The following is a 27,263-nucleotide window of genomic DNA, read 5'->3' on the forward strand; positions in this document are numbered from 1 at the left end:
AAAAAAAAAAAAAAAAAAAAAAAAAAAAAAAAAAAAGGCAGGTGTGATCTCGTGGGTCCTCATTTTCATCCCCGGTAAGAGGGTAATTAGAAGACACCGAGGTCATCCTTCCTTACTTAGATGATGATGATCCTGTCAGCTCAACTTTTGACATCTTACTGGTATTTGGAATGTTGTATTTTTTTCTCTCTGAACTTTGGACAAATTCTCCAACATCTATATAGGAATTCATTATATCTATTAAGGCAGCTGTAAACTAAGGTCTTCCTTTTCCCCTCTTAATCCTAAGCAATCGGGCAATTAAGACAAAGATGTGCCCCCAAGAAGTGAAACAAAGCTCAGGTGTCTGTCTCACACAGTTTATTTAACAATAGGTAATAAGAAATCAAATTTAACAGTCTATACAGTGATCCAAAGTTCATATTTATAAGTAATCAACTTTAATTGCATGATTTACAACAGTTGAGGGTTTTTGCTTTCTATTTTCAAGTTTTACAGAAAGTGTGTGTGTGTGGGGGCAGGGTAAGGAGGAAGAAAGCAAGCAAAGAAGAAACCCCAGGGACATTTTGCATGTTAAAATCATCCCACTGGAATCGTTTCTTACCCTCTTTTTTAATTTTTTCCTTTGTTAGATGTAAAAATAACGAAAAAAATTCTTTCAAGAAACAGAAACCACAATATATAATACATCGATTTGGCAGCTGCCCCTGTATATTTTGAAAAAGTCATTTTTTTCTCTCTACATGTACAAATTATTTTAATACTTGAAGTTTTACGCTCAGACTTACGGAATAGAAAATTTTCTGGAGCACAAAAGTTGACTTGAAGGGAGGAAAGGGGGAATTTTTTTTTAAACATTTTTAAAAGAATGAACATCTTTGCACCCAGAGAAAGAAAATTGGTATTTTAATATATATTTATATATATTTATATATATATAGAATGTAATTTTAAAGTAACATTAACCCCTTTTGTCCTCTGGTTTTAGAAATGTTCTTTTTTTTTTTTAACTCTTCCATAAAGTGAGGAAAATAGGGAAAAATGTCAACCATCTGCACCAGTAAATAATAACTATTAATATTACATATTTTCATTAATTTAAAAAAAATAATAAAACCTATTGGAGGTGCAAGGCAGGAGCATACGGTTGGCTTCAGACCTCAGCCTCCTCCCAGTGCACACTTAAACCACACACACAAGGGGGGAAAAAAAAGACTGGGTGTAACCAGCCATAACAAAAATATATTCTTTGTATTCTATCATCCCTCAGGTTCATCTTGCATGTTTGCTTAAACCACAAACGGCTACTGCACAGTTCTTATGTGTTCCAAAGAAAATTGTCTTTTAGGCTAAGAAAGATTCAAAAAAATTGTTTTCAGTACAAAAAGTCTTAAGAGAAAATAATTTTTTTGCTCCCAAAATACTACAAGGTGTCTCTAGTGTATGTCTAGTGTACTCTGTGAGAGGTTCGAATTCAAGTCTGAGTTATCGGTGCTGAGTCCCAGGTCCGTGGCGCTTGCACCATGGAGGTTTGCCATGCCTGGATTGCTAGCGAGCTGAGAAAGCATTGAATTCTGGTCCGGGCTGGCAAAATGCCCTTGTTCCATGGGATTGGTGGCCTGGGCAGCAACCAGTCCAGGATGTGGGGAACTGGTCTGTGGGGAAACGTGGTGTGGAGAAGGCTGAGGCTGCATCCTCGGGGATGGGCTGGAGTGGGGGGGTTGGGATTGCGGCCGTGGAGAAGGGACAGGCTGGGGAGAGCGCACTTGATTGGAGAGAGAATTGGGGATCTGCTGGCCTTGTAGGTGAGGGGACTGAGCCTGATTTGGGAGTATATGCTGTTGGGGGCTCATGGGGTTGGGTTGAGCAGGGGATCCCATCTGTTGTTGAAGGAGCCGTTGTTGATAGGCCTGTAGACTGGCTCCTGCCTCTGCTCCCAAGGCCTGGGGGAGCTGGCCCATCTGTCCCATATTCCCTTGTTGCATCTGCTGCATGTGATGTTGCATCCGCTGCTGTTGCTGCTGTTGCTGCTGCTGTGGGGGGTAGCCAACTCCTTGGGGTTGTTGGAATTGGTTATGGTTGGCCATTCCTGGGCCAATTCCAGGCCCTGCTCCCTGTTGCTGCTGCTGCTGCTGTATCATCTGCTGTCGTCTTAAGATGTCTCGGAATTGTGAAGGCATGGTGTTGTGATTCATGTTCATTTGCTGCGCTTGGGGGCTCATCCCTCCCATGGGTGGTTGGAGTTGCTGCTGTGGCTGCTGCTGGGGCAGGCCAGCCCTCTGGACTCCTGCTTGCATGGGATTCATGTTCTGCATGGCTGGATTGGAGTGGACGCCCTGCTGACCTGGCATGGTAGGTGGTTGCAGCCCTGGCTGCCCCTGGGGCATGCCTGGCTGCCCAGGAAGAGGTTGTGGATTAGAGTTGGCATACTTGGCAGCCCGCTGCTTGATGAACGCAGCCAATAGCTGGGGGTTGGCGTGAAGGATACTAAGCACCTGTTGCTGCTGTAGGGGAGAGCTGGGAGACCTGAGAGTCCGCAAGAGGTTTTGTAAGGCTTGTTGAGACACAGTGCCTGGTTTGAGTGGGCTCACACCTACCTGGCCCAATCCTGGTTGTGGAGCCATGTTCAAGGGCTGACCATGTTGGGCCACTGACATCATGGCTGGCCTTGGCATCCCGGACTGGAGTTGCTGGGGCTGAGGCAGTCCTCCTTGGGCCCAGGGTGGCTGTTGCTGCATTCCTGTAGGTCCCATTCCTGGCTCCAGATGCCCAGTGGGACCTCTGGCCATGGGAGGTGGATTCATTCCCATGGGAGTCATCTGGGGCATCTGGTGTTGGATTGGCCTTTGGAAAATTTGAACATGGGCCATCTGGCGCTGCGTCTCAGCTGCCCTCTGAATTTGCATTGCCATTTCTACTGCTGCAGGTGGGGGGCCTGGAAGGGGTGGTTGAGCAGTCTGAGGTGGGGTTGGAGGGGTCACCTGGCCTGCTGCCTTACCCTGGGACACAGGGCCAGCAGCCTGAGTCCTGGGTAAGTAGGGGGGCATGCTGTTGGGAGGGGTAGGCTGGGGCTGAGAGGTGGGCTGGGGCTGGGGTGTCTGTGGTGTGGTTGGCTGTTGGCCAGTTGGTGTGGTTGGAGTGGCAGGAGTTGGGGAGGGCAGGCCCTGTTGCCCCACCACACCAGTCCGCTGCATGCTGGCCATCCTCCTGCGGAGCATCTGAGCCTGCTGGAGCCGGTGCTGCAGTTGCTGTTGCCGGAGCTTTTGCTTGATGTTGAGGCAGAACGGCACAGGGCACTTGTTCTCCTGGCAGTGCTTGGCATGGTAGCAGCAGAGGGCAATGAGCTGCTTGCAGATAGGGCACCCACCATTGGTTTTCCGTTTGCAGCCCTTGGTATGCTGCACAACCCGCTTCATCTTCTGGCAAGAGGGCAGAGAGCAGTTGGCATTGCGGCACTGGCAGGCATGGACCAGAGACTGGATACAGCGCTGGATGCTCAGGCGACGAGAATCTCCTGGGCTCTGGGTGGCTGCAGCCTGCTGGTTGTTGCTCTCATCATCTAAGCCGAGACCTAATTTCTCCATTTTGTGATCATGGTTTTTAGTGTTATAGCAGGTGATACACAAGTCATAATCCTGGGGAAAAAATAAGGAGTGCAGGTCAATTCTCGGAGAATTAAATCAGTCCAAAAGCATTTTTAGATACTTGGCGTAGGCCTCTTCAAATATGAGGCCAGGGACTGGGGTTGTAGCTCAGTGATGGAATGCTTGCCTCAAAAGTGTGAGGCACTGGGTTTGATCCTCAGCACCACATAAAAAAATAAATAAATATCAGGTCCATCTACAATTAAAACCAAGCCAAACAAAAAAGCAAACATGAGGTTGGGCCCTTTCTCAACCATGTAACATGTGTCTGCATCACCCTTTAAGACAATAAAGACCCAGAACCCCCTCCTTCCTACAACCCGGTACTGACCTCACATACGGTGCAGTGCCAGCGTGTCTCCACGTGGTGCTTGCACTCATTGCAGGTGTAGACAAAGCGGTCCTGGCTCTGTGTGTGCAGTTCCACCAGCATGCACATGGTGGACCACTGGGCTCGTCGGAGTGAAGAGAACTCCAGATGCTTGTCCCTGGCCAGGGTAAGGAATGCATCCCGACCATCCATCAGATCACAAGGGATGAGAGGGTCAGGATCAACGATGGGAGGCAGGGAGTTGGCAGCAGGGCCGGCGATGAGGCGGATCACAAAGAAGACCTGCCAAACAGATAAGCTTATTCTAACTCTAGTGTGCAACTATAGCAGAAAGAAGTTGGGCAGCACCCAGCGGGCTGAGCAGATGCAGGGTTAGCTTACTACCATACTTACCTCTCCTCCTATTCACCTATCTCTGTTCTCTCTGATTAGGTACTAATGGTTTAACCTGAATCTAATTGCGAGCAAACAATAGCTCAAAAAGAGAAAGTCTGCTTAACTACTCATCAAGAAAATACTCATGTCTCTGAAAGAAAGAAAAAGCTGGCAACAATTCAAAATGAAAGGCAACTCAACACAATTTGACTCAATATCCTGGACTAGAACACAGGACCAGACATTAGATGGTGACACTAGGGTAAGTTTCTTGAGTGGAAAAACAAAAACAAAAAACCCCCCAAATTTTTGTTCACTGAAGGTTGGAAACTTGGAACAAACATCATTTCCCATGAAATTGGTACTGGGGATGGAACTATCACTGTGAGCTACATCCTCTTCTTATTTTCTGAGATAGGGTCTTGCTGAGTTGCTGAGGCTGGTCTTGAATTTGCGATCTTCCTGCCCCAGCCTCTCATGTTACTAGGATTACAGGTGTGCACCACTGTGCCTGGCTAGAACTATGAACTTTTTTTTAAAATTATTTTTTAGTTGTTGATAGACTTTTATTTATTTATATGTGGTGCTGAGAATCGAACCCAGTGCCTTACACATGCCAGGTGCTACCACTGAGTAGCAGCCCCAGCCCTAGAACTATAAACTTTTATTCAACTAATTACACTAATCTGCTATGCAGTCCATGCTGGTTTTAGCCAGCTTCTAACAGACTGAAAATCTGCAGACTGGCAGGAAGATCTGCAATGCACTGGGCCAAGCACGTTTGCTGCTTTTGTTACTATCTATAGTGAAGCTAATACACTGATTTATAACCTACTCCAGAGCCTCAGAATTAAGGCCCTAAGATTAAAACCCAGTCATGGAATGAATGTGTCCACAATTTAAGTTAAACTTAAAGCATTAACTACTGTTTGAAGAATTAAAAGAGCTAGTAACTATCAATTGTTGATAATTAATACCCAATTAGTAACTCAGGAATTCTTCATTTTGATAGCATGGCTGAGGTTATGGTATCAAGCTTGTATTTCTCTGATAACCACGTCAGTTTGCTAAGCCTCAATAAAAAAGGGGGATGGGCACAGTAGTGGACTATGGGAAAAGATGCTTGAATACCTAAAAGGTATAATTACAGGAGAGGGTTCTGCAAATTTATTTCTCTTCCAAAGAAACTGCTTAACCAATAGTTGTAATTCCATATTTAAAATCAAACTTTCTGTTCCCTCTCCACATAACTGCCACTTCCTGTAAAAGAATAACTTGGTGTCTGTAAGAATTGAACTGTGAAATTGAATCCACCACCACCACAAAACTTTAAGTGTCTTGGTTTTTCTTATGGGAAACTCCAGTTATATCCTCAACCATAACAAATTATTTGTTATAAGTATATATGTGAATGATTGATTTTTCTCCAATTCTACTTCCTAATTTTACTTTTTTTTTTTTTTTTTTTAACCCACCACTGAATCACATTCCCATCCCTTTGAGACATGGTCTCAATAAATTGTTGAGATTAGAGGCATGCCCCATCATGCCTGGTTCCAAAGCTACGGTCAGCATTTTTTTTTTCTTTCCCCATTTCTTTCTCAAAAGCACCATTACAAACAAACTGAAATGGCTAATGGAGTTAAATTTTTTTTTTTTTTTTTTATACTGGGGATTGAACTCAGGGGTACCTGACCACTGAGCCACATCCCCAGTCCTATTTTGCATTTTATTAAGGGACAGGTCTCAGGGAGTTGCTTAGTGCCTCACAGTTGCTGAGGCTGGCTTGAACTCGTGATTATCCTGCCTCAGTCTCTCAAGCTGCTGGGATTATAGGTATGTGCCACTGTGCCCAGCTGGCTAATGGGAGTTCTAAGGAGTTTAGAAAAACAACATTCACCAAACACGATGAACATTTGAGGACTATGGTTGTGGCTCAGTGGTAGAGCGCTTGCTTAGCATGTGTGGCATTGCGTTCAATCCTCAGCACCGCATAAAAAAATAAAATAAAAACAGACGTTATAGAGTTAGACAAACTATGCATATACTTTTGAGTTATAAATCCAATGACCGCACAAGCTAATAAACACTGTCTTATAAAACCCACTAAGACTCTTTTTTCTTCCCAATCACCATCAAATGAGTTCTCCCCCATAAATTTTCAGTGGTTTGGTGCTTACATCATAAATGCCAATTGGGGTGGGTCGTTTCTTTCACCCACCTCTTGGAGACTGCCTCTTACCTCTTTATGTTTCTCCATGGTTGCATATAGTTTCTGAGAGAGGTCATTAGATACATTGGGCATACCAGGCTTCTTTTTGTTACCCCTACTCAAGCTGCTCTTGTTTTTGCTGGTTTTCTTATTATTTTTCTTTTTAGCATTTTTGCTGTCTCCTTTTGTCACCTATATGGTGGCCAGAAAGACAAGAAAACAATTAAGGTTTTATTAAGAAGCGATTTGTAAACAATTCTGAAGATAAAATGACTCTTCTCCCCTTTTAAGCTAGAGATTAAACTTTTATTTCACAAGCTCTTCACTTTTAAGCTGCTATTTATAGCAAACTAATATTTACTAATATATTTGCCCCAATTTTCTCCAGTGCAGACCTGATCCTTCATTACGGTGATTGATGCATCCCTAACATTCTGCCTAGAAGAGCCTCACAGTGCACAGACCCCGATGATGGAACAAAGCCCAGATCATGGCTAAGAAACAAGGAATGGCTGTATGGGGTAGTAAAGAGTGCATGGAGCGGATGATCCATAAGACCTTGGTTTTGTATCCTTCCAACTTTCATTCTAGAATTGTATGAGCCTATAAAACCAACAAAAAAGCTCCAACCCATCCTGAAAAACCAAGTATTTTAAACTAAAAGGCTATGTAGAATTTGTATGTGTGTGTATATGGTGTTGGGGATTAAACCCAGGGCCTCATCCACACTAGGCAAGCGCTCTACCAATAAGCCAACATCCCCAACCCTAGGATTTCTTTATAAGTCAGAAATCTAATTAGGACTCCAATTAAAAAAAAAAAAGAAAAAGCCAGTACGGTGAATTCTAGATATGCTCTGGAAAGTGACTGTCAGGGTTACTAAGCCAAGTTCTATGTGATGGAGAAGCAAAACTGTCCCAGGCCTAATTTTTAATAGCCATAAATGCCATACGAAAGGGCCCTTAGTTAAAAATTAAAGGGGGGAATGTGGCGGTGGCTGAGAACGCAGGTCTGCAGTAAAGTGCTTGTCCCATGTGCATGAGGCCCTGTGTTTTTATTCCTGAGACTGGAAGGAAAAAGGTGGGAAACAGATGCCAGAAGTATGGCCCTCAAGGTCTAAAATATCCATAACTAAGCCCTTTAGGTAGATAATTGTTTACGGCTGTAAAGATGTAGCTCAGTGGTATGCCTAGCATGCTCAAGGCCCTGGGTTTTAATTTCCAGTATGGGGGAAAAAAAACGACACCATACACAAAGTCAGTTTTTCAGAATTAACTCTTATTTCTTTTATCACTTATTACTCATCTAAATTGTAAAAGGGAGTCTGATGCTAAAGAGGATGATAATCAGAGAAATAGAATCATATGAAATCTTTCTAAGCCACCATTTTTTGCCAAAATTTTTTCATGGTGCTGGAGATGGAACCCAGGACCCCACACATGCCACTTGAGCTATGTCCTCAGCCATCTTGCTCAATTTAAAAAGAGTTCTTTCACACCAAGGTAAAAAGTGAAGCTCCTATCTGGATTATTTGTAAGATTCAAGGCAGACAGTGAAAAGAAAACAATGCCCTTACATCAGTGCTTTCATTGCTGGTGTTTTCTTCCCGCTTTCTTTCTTCTTCCTCTTGTTCCAGTTCCTTAATACTCTCTTCCAAAACATTGGGCCAAAAATCACCCTCAAAGTATGGCAATTCCTTTGCACTTGTCAATCGATCTTCAGTAGCTTGTTTAAAAATATCCTGTAAAAACATCGTAGTACAAACAGTAATTTCTGTTTTCTTAAAGCATTGATTATATGACACAAGATGAAGTATTAAAATGTCTTCTAAAAGCTGGCTGAGATTTTATCCCTAACCCATATGTCAGGAAGATATTTAGTGTCATGCATGAACAGTGAAAAAACCTGGTCTGATGTCAGTATCCCAGTTTTCTCTTTCCTATACTCATGATGATAGGAATATATTCTGCTTTAACATAAACACATGGTGTAGTATTTTCCTGCTAGGTCTAAGAGATGGCACTAGCACTAGCAGCCCTCCTTCTAATTGTTATGTTACTGGCATTCCAGGAGGCTTTATGGTTCAAAATGACCCAAACTACAATACTGGGAACTGTTGTTGCTACTGAATGGTGTGCTGGGCTGCTTGGAAAAAAAAAAATTGTTGTTTTCCTCAACTTAGTGCACATCATAAGATGGTCTAAATTCATTGATGTTTAAATAACATGTCTATTATTTTAATTGGCCATAACAGATTTCTTGATCTACAACTCAAAAACACCTAGTGTTTCTTTGAAAATTTTCATCTGTATAAAAGACACTTTATCAAATTAGCATAATTGTACCAGTTATGTGGAAGAAGCAAACAGAAGACTTGTAAAACGACAGAAAACAGAGTAGCCAAGAATACAGTATATTTTCATACTCCAACTGACCTTGTAGTCATGGACAATACGCTCTGACACAGCCTTGTCAAGCATCTTTTTGTACCACTCCTGCAGTCGCTTAGGTTTGGGTATCTTCTGGTCAGGAGGATGGCAATGGAAGATGTAGTCATCCCCCTCACTTGGTGGACATGCCCAAATATGCCCTGTTGTATATCTAACACCACAAAGAGAAGGAACACCAAGAGGTCATTCATTCTAGACAGAATGTTATATATTGAACTATACTCCTATCCCTTTTTCTTTTAAGACAGGGTTCTGGCCTGGGATTCTTTCCCCTGTCAATTTAGCCTCCTGCTTATAGGTATGCATCACTGCACTTACCCTTCATATAAGAGATGGGATCTCACTATGTTGCCCAGGCTGCCCTAGGTTCAGAGATTCTCCTGCCTATACTATGAAGTAGCTGGGACATGTGCACCACTGCACCTGGTAGAATTTAAACTTCAAACCACATGGATAGAGCCGATACAGAAGCCAATAATTTTTCTCAAGATAACAAACTGCACAATCTAACATCAGATCAAAATTCTTAGGCCAGAACTAGGCATAATACACAGCAATAAAAATGGATCTCACATTGCCATATGGGGAATTTCATTCAGAGAGGGGATTATTTAGCTCTGTATCAAAATCCCAGATTTATATTTTACCACCAAAAAAAGATTTTTTAAAAATATTTATTTTTTAGTTGTAGTTGGACACAGTACCTTCATTTTACTTATTTTTATGTGGTGCTAAGGATGGAACCCAGGGTCTCACACTTGTAAGGCAAGCGCTCTACCACTGAGCCACAAACCCCAGCCCCCAAACGAAGATTTTAATGCAAGGAACATGGCCCATTTTAACAAAAGGTTAAATGAAAGGCAAACTTGCCTTCCACGTTTTATTCTCTAGGATATGTATACATGGAATACCTTTAAAACTGTTTTGTTTTTGGTCTTGATACTCAGGTGTCACAAGATCAAATGCAGTTCAAGATTTGGCCTTTAATGGGGCTGGGATTGTGGCTCAGCGATAGAGCGCTTGCCTAGCACGGGCGGGACCCGGGTTCGATCCCAGCACCACAAAAAAATAAAGGCATTGTGTTGTGTTCATCTATAAGTAAAATAAAATAAAGATTTGGCCCTTAGTGGGGGACAGTGGCACACACCATAACTAGCTTCTTGCAAGGCTGAGGCAGGAAGATCACAAGTTCAAGTCCAGATGGGGTAATTCAGTAAGACCCCATCTCAAGATTAAAAATGAGAAAGGGATATGGATGTAGCCCCTGGTTTCCATCCCCAGTATGTAGGAGGGATGGGGTGAGGGGAGGGAGATTGCAAACCAACATTCAATTTCAATTGAAGAAAATAAAGCTAAGGGGCTAGGGATGTGGCTCAAGCGGTAACACGCTCGCCTGGCATGTGTGCGGCCCGGGTTTCATCCTCAGCACCACATACAAACAAAGATGTTGTGTCTGCCGATAACTAAATAAATAAATAAAGCTAAAGTAGGATGGGTGAAACTAGGAAAATAATCCTTTGTATTAGTAGCATTAACTTCACAGGGGCTCCAATAATGTTCAGATTATAGTTAATGTGAGATAAGAACCAAGGTCAGGAAAAGGTAAAAATTATGTATTTAAACATTTCCGCCTATGTTCTCACCACCACAATAACATTGTTTAAAAGAAATTATCAATATACTTACCCTAATTTCTTGACATATTCTAAATATCCAATTAGAATTTCATGATAGACTGCAGTCCTCAAGCATTTAGGACGGAAGAAATGAACACTATCGAGGTAAGATATATATACTCTCCTGTATCAAAAACGGAGAAAAAATAAGACATATATCACAAAGAATTGTTATTTTATGTGGCTAAAAATACTTTCCCTTTCTTCTACGTTCTTTGCTCACCCTTTCAACTGTAGTGCTTGTTAACATTAGTAAACAAATAGATTGTGGACCTTTCAGAGAAGTTCATGAGCCTTAAACTTCCTGTATTAATACCCAGCATGGCACATATTATACCAATCAATATATATATTGAATATATTCTGACAGAATTCTTATTCTTGCCTTTCATACTGTTTTGGGAGACAGAATTTCTAACCATCCTACTCCAAATATTAGCAACCTAGATTTAAGTCAATTTTCTGAAATGTATGAGTTTAGTTCCAGGCTGCTACTCATATCCTTTAAGAGAAGCGTTGTATAGTTATTTTCTGTTTGGGGGCCATTTTGTCAATCTGTTTGACTTAATACTTTAGTGTGCTTGTTCCAACCAAGCACACTAAACACTTTAACCCTGTAATGCTTTTTCATCTGTTATTATTTTCAAGCCCTACACAAATTAGAAATTAGCCATAGCAAGGCAGTCATACCTCTGGTTGGGTGGAGGGCAGTCAGAGCCATACTCTTGAACATGCATGCCAAAGAAGCACAAGTCAACACCATCAATCTCTTCAAAGGCAAAGAGGGCTTTGGTTCGGTATGGAAAGGATTCTGCCATCTCTCCACTATCTACAAACCTGCACAATATGGATTAGGGGGAAAAAAAAACACAACATATATCATTCAGGTTGGAATGACCAATAGAACCTAGGTATGAACAACTATGGATCCATAAGAGAAAAAAAAGGAAATTAATTAATAGATACCTTGCTTTCATGCCTGGTTTGACCTCCACAGTTTTGTCTGAAGCATGAACAACCCTAACAGTAACCTCTCCTGATTCAGGATGATTTTGTCGCCTCAGAAAGTCATTCACTCGATTCTCTAGAAAGGTGCCAAGCCTGGTAGATGGCAACCCTAAGAACACACATTAAAAGTTAAAAAGGTATGGCCTTGGGTTCAACCCCAGAATAAACAAAATCAATACCAAAACAAAAAACCTCACCAAGATTATTGAAATCTTACTATCAGTCTTGAGGTTCAATCTCAAATCTCATTGTGCTCCTCATTCCCAGTGTAAACAGAAAAACGAACTAACTAAAATTTTTAAAAAGTTAGCTAGGTAGTCTGTATAGGGAAGGGGGCAGAGGAAGAAAATTTTGTTTATATGTCATACTAGAGTGGGGCTATGCATAATTCTCTGTATCACTGTGATTTAAGTATGTGCTATTTAAAGGAAGCAAAGTACTCAAATAATGTCTAAATTCATATTTCAACTATTTGGGAAGTTTTCAAAAGTCAAATCCATAGAACAATGAACATCAACATGGACTTTGCAATATTATATATATATATGTGTGTGTGTGTGTGTGTGAACAATATCTTTTTATTTATTAATTTCATCTTATCTTTTATTTATTTATTTTTACATGGTGCTGAGGATAGAACCCAGGGTCTCGCACAAGTGCAGCAAGCACTCTTCCGCTGAGCCACAACCCCAGCCCAAGATAATATATATTTTAATATTTTTCTTAGTTGTAGTTGGACATTTACTTATTTATTTTTATGTGGTGCTGAGGATCGAACCTAGGGCATTGCATGTGCTAGGTGAGAGGTCTACCATACAGCCACAATAATGGTTGAGCAAATTTAAAAACAGTATAGGAGTCAAAGCAATCCATAGGTCACCAATATACTGCAAAAGCATCTATAAAACTAAATGAAATACTACAATGACATTATTAGTGTCAATTACTTTTATGATAAAATATTCTCTTTCTTTTCTGCAGTACAGTGGATTGAACTCAGAGGCACTCTACCACTGAGCTACATCTCTTGCCCTTTTTATTTTTGAAACAGGGTCTCAGTAAGTTGCCCAGATTGGCCTCAAACTTGTGATTCTCCTGCTCCACATTGCCTGGAAAAGATCATGTGAAGCCTAAATGTCGTCCCTATAAATGATATAGTTGCTCAGAGGATGGCATTTCTGGCCAATTATTTCCACATGTGGTCCTCATTATGAAATGCTCCAAGTGAGGAGAAACATACAAAAAAGGAAAGCATGTTGTGTCTAATCAATTTCACACAAAAAATGCAGATTACAATTCAATTTTCAGTAGATTACTGATTAAATAACTTTAAATAAGATTAAAACTTACTTTTAGCAGAAAACTTATTCTCTTTTCTAGTTCGTGCAGTTTTCTTTAAACAGCCATCACAGACAAATCTAAAATGTAAACCAAGACTTTGCTTACACAACATAGCATTTAAGTTAACATAGATTAAAAAACAACAAAAAACAAAACTTGTCATTTGCATAAAATTAAAATTCAGAAGACAACCTGACACATGTATTTCTGCATATACAACAAAAGGTTAATACAAAGAATACACACAGCACCTTTAGGAATCAGTAAGAAAAATTTTAAGAAATGTGAAGGGCAAATAAATTGGTTTATATATGAAAAGATTAGATTAGAAACTAAGACAGGAATATTCTCCTGGCCAATCACAGTGGCACAAGTGTTGATATTTCCTAAATGCTACAGGTAGAAATGTACATTTTAAAAGTAGAACCAACTGATTTCAAACATACATTCTCTTTGTTCCTATAATTACGTGTGTGTACATGTAGTTTCTTGCAACCTGAAATCACATAAACATCAATAATTAACTAAATGGGTTACAGGACATTACAGAAACTAAGGATCCATTAAAGATACAGCAGACTTAGGCATGGTGATATACCCCTGTAATCCCACCTACTTGGGAGACTGAACTAGGAGAAGAGCAAGTTCAAGGCCAGCCTGGGAAACATAGCAAGATCCTATCTCAAAACTAAAAGCTGGGCACAGTGGCACATGCTTGTAATCGCAGAAGATCACAAGTGCCTCAGCAACTTTGAGACCCTATCTCAAAAATAAAAAGGGCTGGAGATACAGCTCAGGGGTAGAGCACTTGCCTAGTATGTCTAAGTTGCTGGCTTTGATCTCTAGTAATTATCCAAAATTAAAGGAATCAAAACCAAACCCCAAAACCCCCAAAATGCAGCACACATAAATGAATGTCCCTGATGTATCAGATGCAAAAACTAAAAAAATAGAACTAGTATTTACATCAGTAAAACATAATGAAACAGAAATAGATGTGGGAACTGTTAGCCATGGTTATTCTGGTGGTGAGGAATTTGGGTGGAAGAGAAGAAAGAATCTTATTTTTTACTTTATTGATTTAGAAAAAAAGCAAGCTTAATAATGTAAATATTATCTCAAACTAGCTGACTGCTCCTAAATTGTAGTAACCATAAGAAATCTCTTTAATCATAATCATTCTTATCAAGTCTTCAATTATTAAATAGAGCTCTAAAAAAGCACACTTCAAGATAATTCAAACCGAAAATTAAGTAGTAACTAAAAATCACCTATTGTAATTTTCCTTAGAGTTATATTTTCTATAAAACCAAAAACCTTTTTTGGCTGTGCTGGGGGTCAATTCCATATTTTCTGTAAAAATTTTAACTAGTTTCCCCTTTCCTATGTGACCATCAAACCAGCATTAATAATTTGTCCAATGTGTAATGGAGATCCATGAAGCCCTGTATTTCCCTTTCTTCCTTGGGAATGGAGATGGGATCAGCCCCACTATTGCATAGTGAAAGGTTGTCTGTCCCTCTCTCAATATGAGCCTATACTGCAAGTACAGCTATGTAACTTGTCCCCATCCCCACCAAAAACTGTTTAAGTCAAAACACTTAGCAAAGTCATCATTTATCATACCATTCATAGCATGTGTTCTAAAGTAGTAACAAGTGTCCCTCACCAATATCTGTATCTATTTTTCTATTGCTATATGACATCTAACACCTGCTTTATCAAAAGATTTACTTTTGATATAACAATTTTAATGTAACACCCAGCGGAATAAAATACACATATATGAATGAAAAGAATGCATGCAAATAAGAGAGAAATCTATTTTTTATTTTTGGATTTTAGGTTATTTAATGTTTCAAACATTAAATCATACTGAGATTTTTCCCAATCCAAAGAAAACATTTTAAAGACAATAACTCTGAAGGTAAAAATGGTTATGGCAAAGAAAAAATATTCATGAAGAAAAATTCCAGAGAAAACATTGATATAAGCCTCACCCAGCTGGCCAGATGATCTCATGATGAAGGACACAGATCTGATGCATCTTCCTTCCACACTCTGTACATTCAACAAACCTGAAATTGCAAGCCAATGCCAAAATTAACACAGAAACTTCAATGAAATTCAAACTGAAAATTAAGTAGTAACTAAAAAAGAAATTTCCAGGGTTGGGTTATAGCTCAGTGATAGAACATTTGCCTAGCATGTATGAGGCACTGGGCACTGGGTTTGATTCTCTCAGCACTACATATAAATGCATACATAAAAAAAAAAATTAGTTGTCAATGGACCTTTTTTAAATTTCCAGTATTTCTTTTTTTAAAGAGAGAGAGAGAGATTTATTTTTTAGTTTTCGGCGGACACAACATCTTTGTTTGTATGTGGTGCTGAGGATTCGAACCCGGGCTGCACGCATGCCAGGCGAGCGCGCTACCGCTGGAGCCACATCCCCAGCCCCCAAATTTCCAGTATTTCTAACAATTCAAAAGCTAGCCAAGGTCAAGCCCAAAAAACTGGAAAAACAATTTAATGAACTTTTTATTTTTAAAAACGTTTAGTGTTTATAGATAAAGCAAATTTCAAAAGTAATAATATTCAGTCATTAAATGTGACCATCTTAAATTTGACTATGGAAAGACAGTATAAATTTCTGTACATAACAAATTTCTGTATTATCTCAACGAGTCCAATACCATCCCCATCCATTGTAGAAACACCTAAAAAACTGGTATATTTTTCAGTGCTCCAGGGGCTTCAAATGAAGGGATTATGAGCATGCACTGTAAATGCAGGATATAATGGAACATGGAACACAAAGCACTGAGCAGAGGTAATGTGATGTTTCACATGGGCCCATAGAAACACTATGAACAGCTGTGCTGGGGATATAGCCCAGTGGTAGAGCGCTTGCCTACTGTATGTGAGGCGCTGGTTCCTTAACCAGTCCAAAAAAAAAAAAAAAAAAAAAAAGAGAGAGAGAGAGAGAACCACCACAATAAAACATTAAATCATTCAGTAAAATATATATGAACACTACTACCTGGAAATACAAACTAACATAACAGGCGTAGTTCCTAAATGCTTTCCATATTTTTTCTGGCGATTTAAATGTACATCATGTAGATTTAACACAGAAATATAGTCATCTGATCATGGAAAACGAGAATGAAAGAAAGGAAAAAAGTCAAAGTGTATTGATTGGTCAAGAGAAACTACTTACAATTCAGGATCCAATGTGTCATTTTTTCTCTTGGAAAACTGTTCTTTATTTATTGTACTAAGGAGAGAAAACAGACACTGTGAGAAAAGGCAATAGAGAAAGATGAGCAATCTAACCATATCTAACTAAAGGGATCACACCCACATAGTAGGTGGATAATTTAGATACTTTAGGTGTGTGTGTGTGTGTATATACATATATGCATTCTTGGGCTACACAAATGCATGTTTATGAAAAGGAATTTTCAACAGGACTTTACAGTACATAAATTTGCCCTAAAATGAAATGAAGAACCCAGATTTAAATATAAAAATTCCTTTTCTATCTGACCCACTGTTTTACACACTTTTTTATAAGCTTGATGTAAAACAGCAGGAAGTAAACCTCTATTTAAAAAAATTCTTTATCAGTAATGTCTCGACACTCAACTTTTCTATCAAGAGAAAATCTCAACATTAAGAATATAGTTAGTTACTCCTTGGTATCAGAGGGAGCCAGGAACACTATAACTATAGATACTAACAATCCACAGATGTTCAAGTCTTTTATTTTTGATTGACAGTAGAAATGGAGGCTAATTGTATATAATTCAGGTTCTTATAGTTACCCAAAAGAGGCTAATTTTGAAGGACAAAAATTCTATATTTCATATACAGTATATACATATATATATTTAAAGCAATTTCCCATGGCAGCCCTTTCTGAAGTCCAGCACATCATACTGCTCAGGCCTTAGTACATACAGAAGCTATGGATCTCACATGTTCTGCCTAGAATCAACTTTAGAGGCTCACATTGATACTGTGATTTTTCCTTACAAAAATGGGGACACTTCCAAATTTAAAAGCATTTCCTACACAAGTTATAACCTAGAGATTCATTTATCTGAATGGTGGGTCTTAGGCTCTCTAAGTATGATCTGAAGTCAAAGAGCACCAGGAAGATCTGGGAACTTTTAGAAATGTAGACTCTTTTAGATTAAAGTAATTTTTAAAGCCAGAGACATATTGCCTTGAAGTCTGGAACACTTGGTAGGCCACTTCTACTCTATCTAAACTGACTTCCCCTTCTGAATCAGTGAAACCTGCCCTAGAGTGAACCTCCCTGCTTTAGCCAAGAGTCAGAATGCCTCCTTGGGAAACCATGGTTCCCAGCATCTACAGTCTCAGACTAGAACCCAGAACTTCTATCCTGTATTTCAATAGTGACTGAAAGGGAAGTGCAACATTATAATCCAGTTTGGAAAAACCAGGTTTTCTCAGAATCCTGTTTGTACTATTTTACTACTTTTGTGGAATGTACTCCACATCTTCTGTTTAAAGAGTTATTCTTTCTTAAATAAATAGTGTATCTAAATTTTAGAGATTAACATTGCAGTTAAGGCTACATGTTTCAAAAGTTTTCTTGGCATTTACCAAACTGGTAAGAGCTTATGAGACTGCAAAACCCAACTAGGTCTGTTAAAGCCCTACATGTTAAGACTGTTATTTTTCAGAAGATAGGGTACTTTTACTCTAAACTGACTGTCCAATGTGGACATATCCCTAGATCAGCACTGTCTAGTAGAGCTTTATGCCATGATGGCTATGTGCTGATAACTAGCCATAGATGGCTACTGGGCATCTGAAATGTGAGTGTACAACTGAGAAGTTACTTCTGGTTTTTTTAATTTTTAACTACCCACCCGAGATTAATGGCTATGATACAAGACAGGACCAGCTAACACCATGTAGAAGCCCAAGTAACATCATCATCTGAAAACAAACTGAGGGGAGGGAAGAAAAAACAAAAACAAACAAACAAACAAACCACTTCTCAAAATAATGCAGTTACTTACGTTTGGGGCTGGGAAGGGTCATCCCCCAAAGAAACGCTCTCCCCTTGGATTTCATTGAAACACTTCTCACAGAAATGATACCTGTCGGCAAGAAGGCCATACTGGGGTGAACTGTTCCGTTCACACAACACAGCCCAAGCCAAGCAACGAAGCCACCAATCACAGCAGGCCAAGGAGGGGGACGGGAGCAGAGAGCAGGTCATCAACGGCGACAAGGACATTCAATGATGCAGATTTATGGGCCCCACAGTTTGGGTTTTTTGGTTTTGGTTTTGTTTTTTGTTTTTTTGCAATCAAAGCCAAGTGCAGACAACGACAAGCATGGGGGAGAAAAAAAAAAACACAAAACAAACGAAGAAATGAGGGATTGCAGGACAACAAAAAACATAAAAGCAAGACAGGACAACACAAAGCAGAAAGCCAAGGCAAAGCACAGATTAGCATTAAATATCTCAACGGGATCACAAGTAGCAAATGATTACAGCAAATAAAATAAAAATGTTTCACTTACACAGACCCATACCCTGTCACTTCACTAGCTAATGCTACTTGATGTAAATAATCAGGAGGAGGAAGAATGATAAATATACCAGAGAGGAGACTGTCACTCTCACCACTACCTAAACATGGCAATCACACACTTCTTCCCACTTCCAAAAAGAAAAACAAAAGAACCCAGTTGGGCAAGGCACAGTGGCGCACGCTTCCTCAGGAAGCTGAGGCAGCAGGATCTCGAGTTCAAAGCCAGCCTCAGCAAAAAGAGAGGTGCTAAGCAATTCGGTTACACCCTGTCTCTAAATAAAATACAAAACAGGGGTGGGGATGTGGTTCAGTAATTGAGTGTAATCCTTGGTAACTAAAAAAAGACCCACTAGGGATACAGTAGAAGGAAATAATTCCTCCAAAAACAAATGATTAAAGAACATAAAATACAATCCTAAAGAAGCCTTAAGTAAAAAAGATAGTTTTTCACTGAATAGATTCCATCCACAAAGTAGTTAAATACACATTATACCCATTATATACTTCAAAAGGGCGGGGGGAAGCAGTGGTGTATTCAGGTATGATTAAATGTGCATTGGTAAGAAATAAAAAAAGGGGGCTGAGGTTGTGGCTCAGCGGCAGAGCGCTCGCCTTGCAAGTATGAGACCCTGGGTTCGATCCTCAGCACCACATAAAAATAAATAAGTGAAATAAAGGTATTGTGTCCAACTACAACTAAAAAATATTTAAAAAAAAGTACTGTACATTGTTGTTAAAAATCCAAAAATGGCATAAATCAAGATTATAACATGAGGAAAGTTTCACGCCAGTTGTTACCTGAATTTTTAAATACAACGTGCTTATGTAACTTTAGTCTCCCCTTTCCTGACTTTCAAGGAATTAAAAAAAAAAAAAAAAAAATCTGGATTCTAATGCCTACAAAGTATTAGGAGTTCAATGAACTCTTCTAAGTAAACAAAGTTTGGGTGAGTTTTCAAGGCTAGAAATGCATCTGTAGCACACAAGTTCAACAAAACCCCAACACCATGGGCTTGGTATTATTTTTAAAATTTTTTAAGTTGTTGATATACCTCTATTTTATTTATTTTTATGTGGTGCCGAAGATCGAACCCAGTGCTTCACACATGCTAGATAAGCGCTCTACCACTGAGTAACAACTTCAGCCCCAGGTTTGGTATTATTAAAAAACTAAAGGCATTTAACTACCTAGCCCTGCTGTTACTAGTCAGAAACTGCAAAATAAACATCCAATGCAAGCTATATTGGAGCCTCATTATTGAAAACATGAGATTAATCATGTTTAAAACAGATTCATGAATGCAATTTTTGTGATTATTGGTTACTAACTGAGCAGGAGAAAATGCTTAGTTCATTACAAATCTACCAATCTCTGCAATACCTAGTTGTTTTTTTTTTTTTTTTTTGTGAAGTCAGGTACAGAACTATTTTGAAGGTTTTCCTTTTAATTTACTTGAAGAGAGCAAAGCAAATACTCTAAAATCCTATTTTCATCTCTTCTAAGAGCTACTAAGGGATAGGCCACACATAGAAAACAACAACAACAAAAAAACCCCACAACACCTAATTTTAGCCACGTGCAGTGACACACGCCTGTAATTGCAAATTGCAGTGGTTTGGGAGACTGAGACCTCAAGCAACTCAGCAAGACCCTATCTCTAAATAAAATATTTGAAAAAGAGGTTAGAGACATGGCTCAGTAGTTAATGTTCAATCCCTGGTACCAGGAAAAAAATATAATAGTATCTAAAGCCAACAAATTTTAATTCAAAGTTCTACAGTAGGCTGTGGCAATTAATAAAAGCACAACATAAAGAGATGTGGAGTCTGGATACAGTCCCAGGAGCTCACAAAGTTGCATATCTTCCCAAGGTCTTGGGTTCCTCCTGTATACAAAACCCAGGGCTGGGGTATAGCTCAGTATTGCCTAGCATGTGTTGAGGTCCTAGTTTCAATCCCCAAACAACAAAAAAATAAACAAAAGTAAATAAAGGCCCAGACAACTCAAGCAAGGGTATTTTTTTGCTAGGAAATTTTATATTAATTCTGCAAGCAAAGGCAGAAAATAATGGTAGAACTTGTGGCGTACAGGTGTATTCAAGCAAGTTACCATGATGCATGTGTGCTTGTTCAGCTGCATGCAACTTCCTAGACACGAGGACACATGAACTGCAGTCTACATGTAGTCAAGCTTACCTGTTCTGGTAGCTGTAGTAAGTAGCATCACGAGGGATTGTGCATAACTGTTTGCCATAGCAACACAGTGTCTGTGGAGAAAACTCCAACTGCAAAAGAAATATTTTGTTAAAGAGCACAGTGTGAAGTGTGAGTTTAGAATGGAAAATCTAAACAAGAGTTAGTGATGTCTTAGTTTTCATTTATGTTAATTACAACAGACTACTTCAGTTTCCAAAAAACATTCCAAGTTGAATACTATATAAGTTGACCATCTGAGGTAGACTAAGCAGTCTTTTATTTCTGTCCCATTCCACAGACCCCACTAGGACAAGTACAGCTCAAACACTGTAATTGTGTATGCAAAAGAAAGCTAGTAGATGTTCTGCAATGTACACATACAGTGGAACAGGACAGAGCTCCTATTCCAGATGAGCTTAGTCTGATGATTTGGCATTCTAAGGTCTAGTTTGCCATATAATTCACGTCTGTGTACAAAATGTCTTTACAGAAAGCCCATTCTATACAAATAATATACTACTGTGATGTGTGAAACTAACAATAAACAGTGCATTTAGAGAAAGGTCCTCTTGGGGCCGAGGATGTAGCTCAGTGGTAGATTACAGGCCTAGCATGCCTGATGCCCTGGGTTTAATCTCCAGCACAGGGAGGGGAGAGGGAGAAGACAAGAGGGAGAGAGAAAAAGACATTATTTAAAGGCAGATTTGAAAGCCATTTCTTACCTTTCTGCCACAACAATATCCAAGGCTTTGCATGACTGGGTCAATTTCTTGTTCAAAGACCTCAGAGAGCTTGGAACAGTATTTGTATACCCGTGAAGTTTTCCGGTTATATAGCCAGGCATTATTGAACATGAGCCAAATGTCATCCACATATTGCCAAGGCTCTTGATACTGTCCAGTGTCTAACTTCCTCTTGATGGTAGAAAGATCCATGGGGCTTTTCACAATATCAAAGTAATCCTACAAGGACAAGTGACATCAAACAACATTATTCACTCTTTGGGCAGTGTATTTGAGGTAGAATGGAGTACTCTATTATACTCTTTAATTTTCCATGTAATTGAAGTTTTGACCTGTCTATATTCCTAATAGTAGACTAATATCCATCACATCTTCAAATCAGTTTATATACACATGAAATGGTACAGAGGGCAAGGAGAATAAAGCTAGTAGGGATTCTCAAGACAGTAGGCTGATGGTCCCCAAAGTAACTCCAGCTGCTATGCCATAGTACACATGAGATTGGTACAAAGAAGACAAGTCTTAAAAACTCACTGGAAGGGGCCTATAAAAATGAGGAAATGAAGCCCAGAGAACTTCAGTGCTACATCTAAGGTCAAAGGAAAAATGAACTCCTGAAAGATTTTTGCCCCTGGAAGCACTCATGTATCCTGTCTAATAAAATTTTAAAACCTTCCAATGAAAGCTGCTAGCAGCCTGGTGTATATAATGGCATTTTTAAAAGGACACAAAACTGGGCTGGGGATGTGGCTCAAGCGGTAATGTGCTAGCCTGGCATGTGCAGGGCGCTGGGTTCGATCCTCAACACCACATAAAATAAAGATGCTGTGTCTACTAAAAAATAAATATTAAAAAATTCTCTCTCTAGGACACAAAACTAACTTGGGTCCACCATAAATCATAATACCCAGAAATTCTACTCCTAAAGTAGTTACCAAAGAGAAATATAGACATAACTACAATAAAAACATGTACATGAATATACAAAGCAGTGCTACCCTCAATAGCCAAAAAGTGGAGATAACCAAAATGTTTACCAATTAAACAATGAATAAATGAAATGTGGTATTATCTATTATTAAAGCACAAAAAGGGATGAAGTATTGATTTTTTTTCATTTTAGAGATGGGGTCATGCTATGTTGCCCAGGCTGGACTCAAACCTCCTAGTTCTCCTGCTTCAACCTCCTAAAGAGCTGGGTTATAGACACATGCCACGATGCCTAACTTGAGGTACTGACTGATGCTATAAAATGGCTGAACTCTCCCCAACTGCCCCCTAAAACTTGAAAGATAAGTCAAAAAATAAATAAAAGATTATTGTGTCCACCTACAACTAAAAAAAAAAAAAAAGAAAGAAAATTAAAATTATGGTGACTGTTGTACAACTCTGAGAATATATACTAAAAGCCTTTGAATTATGAACTTTAAGTAGGTGACTTGTATGTGTATTACACCTCAATAAAACTGGTACCAAATTAAAACCAAAGAAAATAAATACTTACAGGGATTCCCAGAAGCTGAGGGTCCACAGGTTGACGAAAGGGAAGGGATTCTGGGTCCTGTCGGTAAAGTGCCTCTAATGTTGGCATCAGTGCCTGTCGTAGTTCTTCTGGTTTGAAAACTTTAAAAGTACATTTAAATTGATTATCAATTGAAACAAACCATTTAAAAAAAAACATTCAAGCTGAAGTTTAAGTATCTCAAGACTCACAAAATACCAAAGTGATTATACTGGGCTAGAGGTATAGCTCAGCGATGGAGTGCTTGCCTAGCATGATCGAGGTCCTAGGTTTACTGACTAGCATGGAAGGTGACTACACTGTCCTCCAAGAAACGGCTTGCTTCCTGATTCTAACTCCTGCTCTTTACAGGCAGTACCTTCAAAACAGCATGACTTGTCACCACAATTATAAGCTCAGTTAATTTTCCAGTCATAAATTCAGTTAACACAGACTCGGCTAAGTAGAAAGAGAAGCCAAGGGAAATTAAAAATCTATGAAGAGATGTCACAAAATAATAGTCCGAAAGATACTGCTGGTAAGAGAACAGAAAATTTTCTTTCATGACACCAGTATTTATGTAACAAAGCCAGAAATAGACCTGATTCTGTCCTATCACTAAAGGAAGTGAAGGCACTCAAAGAGTCTCTGATTAAAATGCTTGATGTTTTAGAGCCGAGGAGTAAAAGTGGTGTATTATTTTAACAGTGGATACTAGGGTTTATGTGTAAAATTAAAAGAGAGAGAGAGAGAGAGAGAAAACACTAAATTGTTGTTGTTAAGAATAAGAGTCTTGGTTATTCAAAACCTGTTCTTTTCCCAAAAGTCAAGAAAGATTTGCTAGCATTTCCAGCGAATGGAATTAATTTAAGCCATCATTCAAGAAACTAGTGACTAAGGATTCAACTCTGAATAAATAAAAATAAAAACAAAATACTCTGAGAAAGGGAAGGCCTTGATCTAAAAATTAACTTCGCCTTCAGGTACATATTCGTTAGTACTTTTAGATATTGTTCACTTCAGTGAGGAACTGCCATGAAAAAAAAAATTACACTACAGAGAGGAGAGAGTTCTATCTCAGACTTCTTTGTACTCAAAATAAATGAGTAAACGTGTTAATTTTTTAAAAAAATTTTTTAGTTGTTGATGGATCTTTATTTATTTATACATGGTGCTGAGAATTGAACCCAATGCCTCACACATGCTAGGCAAGTACTCTACCACTGAGCTACAATCCCAGCCCTACAGATTAAATGTTTTGAAGAGAGATCCCTAATAGTTAAGACTGCATTTGTGGGGCTGGGATTGTAACTCAGTGGTAGAGCACTAGCCTTGCACGTGTGAGGCCCTGGGCTTGATCCCCAGCACCACATAAAAATAAACAAATAAAAATAAAGATATTGTGTCCATCTACAACTAAAAAAAAAAAACCCTGCATTTGTTACAACCTACCTACATTGAAATACCATCTCAACACTTAACAAATATTTTGAATGAAAAATTTTAAACTTGGTATTTTATGTCATATTATATTTTTGGAAAATTTTTATATACATCATCTCTAAGATTCAGCAGATCACTTACCTGAAGGATCACCAAGAGCCATAAGAAGCTCTAGTTCTAGTTTTTGGGAGTTATCCGAGGTGAACACTCTGCCCAGGTACTATCTGGCTGAGTGACCTGGGGCTAGTTACTTAAACTTGCTAAGTCTTAGTCTTCCTGCCTGTTAAAAACTTCAGACTTAGGCTGCCTCAGTTTTGTGGCTCAGTGGTAGAACACTCGCCTCATATATGTGAAGCCCTGGGTTTGATCCTCAGTGCCACATAAAAATGAAATAAAGCTATTGTGTCCATCTACAACTAAAAGAATATTTTAAGAAGACAAAACGACCTTCAGAGTTGTTATGTAGTTTTTTAAGTGATATAGTTGCTGATCCTTGTTCACAAAGAAGGCAAACCATAAATGCTACTGTTATTAGTGTTATTCTTTCCTGCATTTTAGTCAAGGATATAATTCAGCCATTTTTCTCTTCTGAAAAAGATAATTTCTCAAAGGTGCTAATGAATAAACCCTGAAGAAATGAGGGGCACGACTGACTCAGCAGTCATAGCAAGTGCAAATATCTATAGGAAAAAAAATTCTTTTTCAATAATAGTTAACCAAGCTCAGGGCCCCAAACTTAATTAAATCACATTACTGGTTATTTCTGAGGCCCAAGAGGCCCAATCCTGTTCTATTCTGGGTCTTTGTTTTTTCTCTACCTCCAGAAACAGACCGCCTAAAAAATCTTACTCTTTTTCTTTGACTGTCCGGGAGCTGGAGAAGACTGGGTAGCTGAAGTACTTGGCTGGTCTTCCTCCTCTTTTATTTCAGTTTTTAACTCTGTGCCTCTCTCTTCTGTTTCTGCAGGTTCCACTTTACAGTCTTCAGCTTTAGCCTAAAAGATAAGGTATGTATTTTCTGTATTTCAAAAACATTCAGTTGTGAAACAATACAATTAATATCATAATTAACTCTCTCCCCTGGACATATCTGGAGTCTTTCTCACTGGAAAAATCAATGTAATTAGACCTAATTATCAGAATATTTTCCTACAATATATTTTTCTTTAAATCAGGAGTCATAATCAAATCATAGCAGTTACCTGCTCTACTCTTACCTCTGGAATATCCTCCGACTGAGTGTCTGCTGGTTCTGGTTGATCCACTTCCATTTTGGCCTCCAGTTTTACTTCCTGTGAGGGCTGCTTCTCAGGAATGGTCTGAGAATTCACTTCTGTGCTACTAGTAGATGGAGGGTTTGACACCTGTCCTTCAATGCTTACAGCTGGCTGGGAAAGCTATAGAGAAAGAAGGGGAAACACACCAAAAGTTTGCCAATTACACAAGTAGAATTTAAGTTACATAGAATTACACACCAGTATTTTGGCTAGTGCCATTATATATCCACTTATGGTGCACAATTTAGAAACAGGAGATTAAGGCCTTTGCGATACAGACAGGCTGATTATTTTTTGCTAATTAACATTCTGTGGAACTATGTGAGTAGTGGAGTTCCAAAGATGACTTTCTCAGAGAAGCTCACGTGTATCAAGAAATGAAACAACTAACAAAAGGATAACTATTTTTCTTTTAACCTCTCATTAGCAAAAGTTTCAAATACACAGAAAAGCAGAGAGAACAAATATAGTGAACTTCCATACACAATGATTATTTTGAATCAACGCAAGCATGTGTTGGAATCCCTGGCAATTTTAATCTCTTATTTTTAAAAATAATAATATTATTTTTTAGTTTTCGGTGGACACAACATCTTTATTTTACTTTTATGTTGTGCCGAGGATTGAACCCATCGCCCCGCGCATGCCAAGACGAGCGTGCTACCGCTTGAGCCACATCCCCAGCTCTGGCAATTTTAATCTTTCCTCGAAGACTTCCCAATAAGAAATGTTACAGGTCTGGAGTAACTAGCTCAGTGGTACAGTGCCGTGTGCAAAGCCCAAAGTTTTATTCCCAGTACTGTATTAGGAACAAAAAAAAAGTCAATATAATTAGTCGTATTTTTCAAATTTACCATATTAAAGAAAAAGATCAAGCAAATTTGGTCTTGTCTTTTTTTTTTTTAAACATAGCAAATGATTTTATTTAGCACTTCTGTAGCAACATTGTCTCTTAGACCATTCTTAAGACTTTAAGAATGAAACCATGATGTAAAGCTTTTTTTCTTTCTTTCTTACATACATGACAATAGTGGAGTGCATTACATTCATAATTATCCATTCACAGCAATTTTTTGTAACTCTGTATATAAAGTATGTTCACACCAAATTATGCCATTATACATGAGCTCTCTTAATTCTTTTTAGATACAATTCTTAGTACACCTTTATACCACCATTTATCATATCTCTGTTTGTATATAAGGTATGTTGACACCAAATTCACATCTTCAAAATTTGGTCTTTTCAATATTCTGCCCTTCCTTGTTTTTTAGAGGTTACTGCTGGTACTTAATTCACAAACATGACTGAACTAAAATATTAGTATCAATCATCAAGGCAGAAAGTCTAAGCCTTACAGAGTTCTTTTAACAGAGACTCATGTACTAGATGAAAATTTGGACCTTTTACCATAAACATAACCAACCTGTCACAAAGAAACTACATGTTGTGGGCTTATAATTCTTTCACCTTAGATCACTTTTT

The 27,263-nt window shown here is 38.8% G+C and overlaps 1 protein-coding gene across 2 annotated transcripts in view; it reads right to left on the reverse strand.

Annotated features, from left to right (window-relative positions):
- Positions 1 to 343: 343 nt before the first annotated feature.
- The window catches only part of Ep300 (E1A binding protein p300), an 80,172-nt gene continuing 53,252 nt past the window's right edge, over positions 344 to 27,263 (reverse strand). For both annotated transcript variants that reach the window (XM_071609450.1, XM_027926990.2), the window contains 17 exons: positions 25,719 to 25,898; positions 25,352 to 25,496; positions 23,063 to 23,181; positions 21,538 to 21,777; positions 20,816 to 20,904; positions 18,098 to 18,178; positions 16,261 to 16,317; positions 15,038 to 15,115; positions 13,047 to 13,114; positions 11,655 to 11,805; positions 11,379 to 11,525; positions 10,699 to 10,812; positions 8,998 to 9,163; positions 8,139 to 8,303; positions 6,593 to 6,754; positions 3,976 to 4,257; positions 344 to 3,635 (listed from right to left, as the gene is read on the reverse strand). In XM_071609450.1, the coding sequence (XP_071465551.1) occupies positions 1,437 to 3,635; positions 3,976 to 4,257; positions 6,593 to 6,754; positions 8,139 to 8,303; positions 8,998 to 9,163; positions 10,699 to 10,812; positions 11,379 to 11,525; positions 11,655 to 11,805; positions 13,047 to 13,114; positions 15,038 to 15,115; positions 16,261 to 16,317; positions 18,098 to 18,178; positions 20,816 to 20,904; positions 21,538 to 21,777; positions 23,063 to 23,181; positions 25,352 to 25,496; positions 25,719 to 25,898 (4,443 nt within the window). In that variant the 3' untranslated portion in view covers positions 344 to 1,436. The remainder of the gene's footprint in view (positions 3,636 to 3,975; positions 4,258 to 6,592; positions 6,755 to 8,138; positions 8,304 to 8,997; positions 9,164 to 10,698; positions 10,813 to 11,378; positions 11,526 to 11,654; positions 11,806 to 13,046; positions 13,115 to 15,037; positions 15,116 to 16,260; positions 16,318 to 18,097; positions 18,179 to 20,815; positions 20,905 to 21,537; positions 21,778 to 23,062; positions 23,182 to 25,351; positions 25,497 to 25,718; positions 25,899 to 27,263) is intronic.

This window comes from Marmota flaviventris, chromosome 3 (assembly GCF_047511675.1).
Source record: "Marmota flaviventris isolate mMarFla1 chromosome 3, mMarFla1.hap1, whole genome shotgun sequence".
Taxonomy (NCBI): domain Eukaryota; kingdom Metazoa; phylum Chordata; class Mammalia; order Rodentia; family Sciuridae; genus Marmota; species Marmota flaviventris.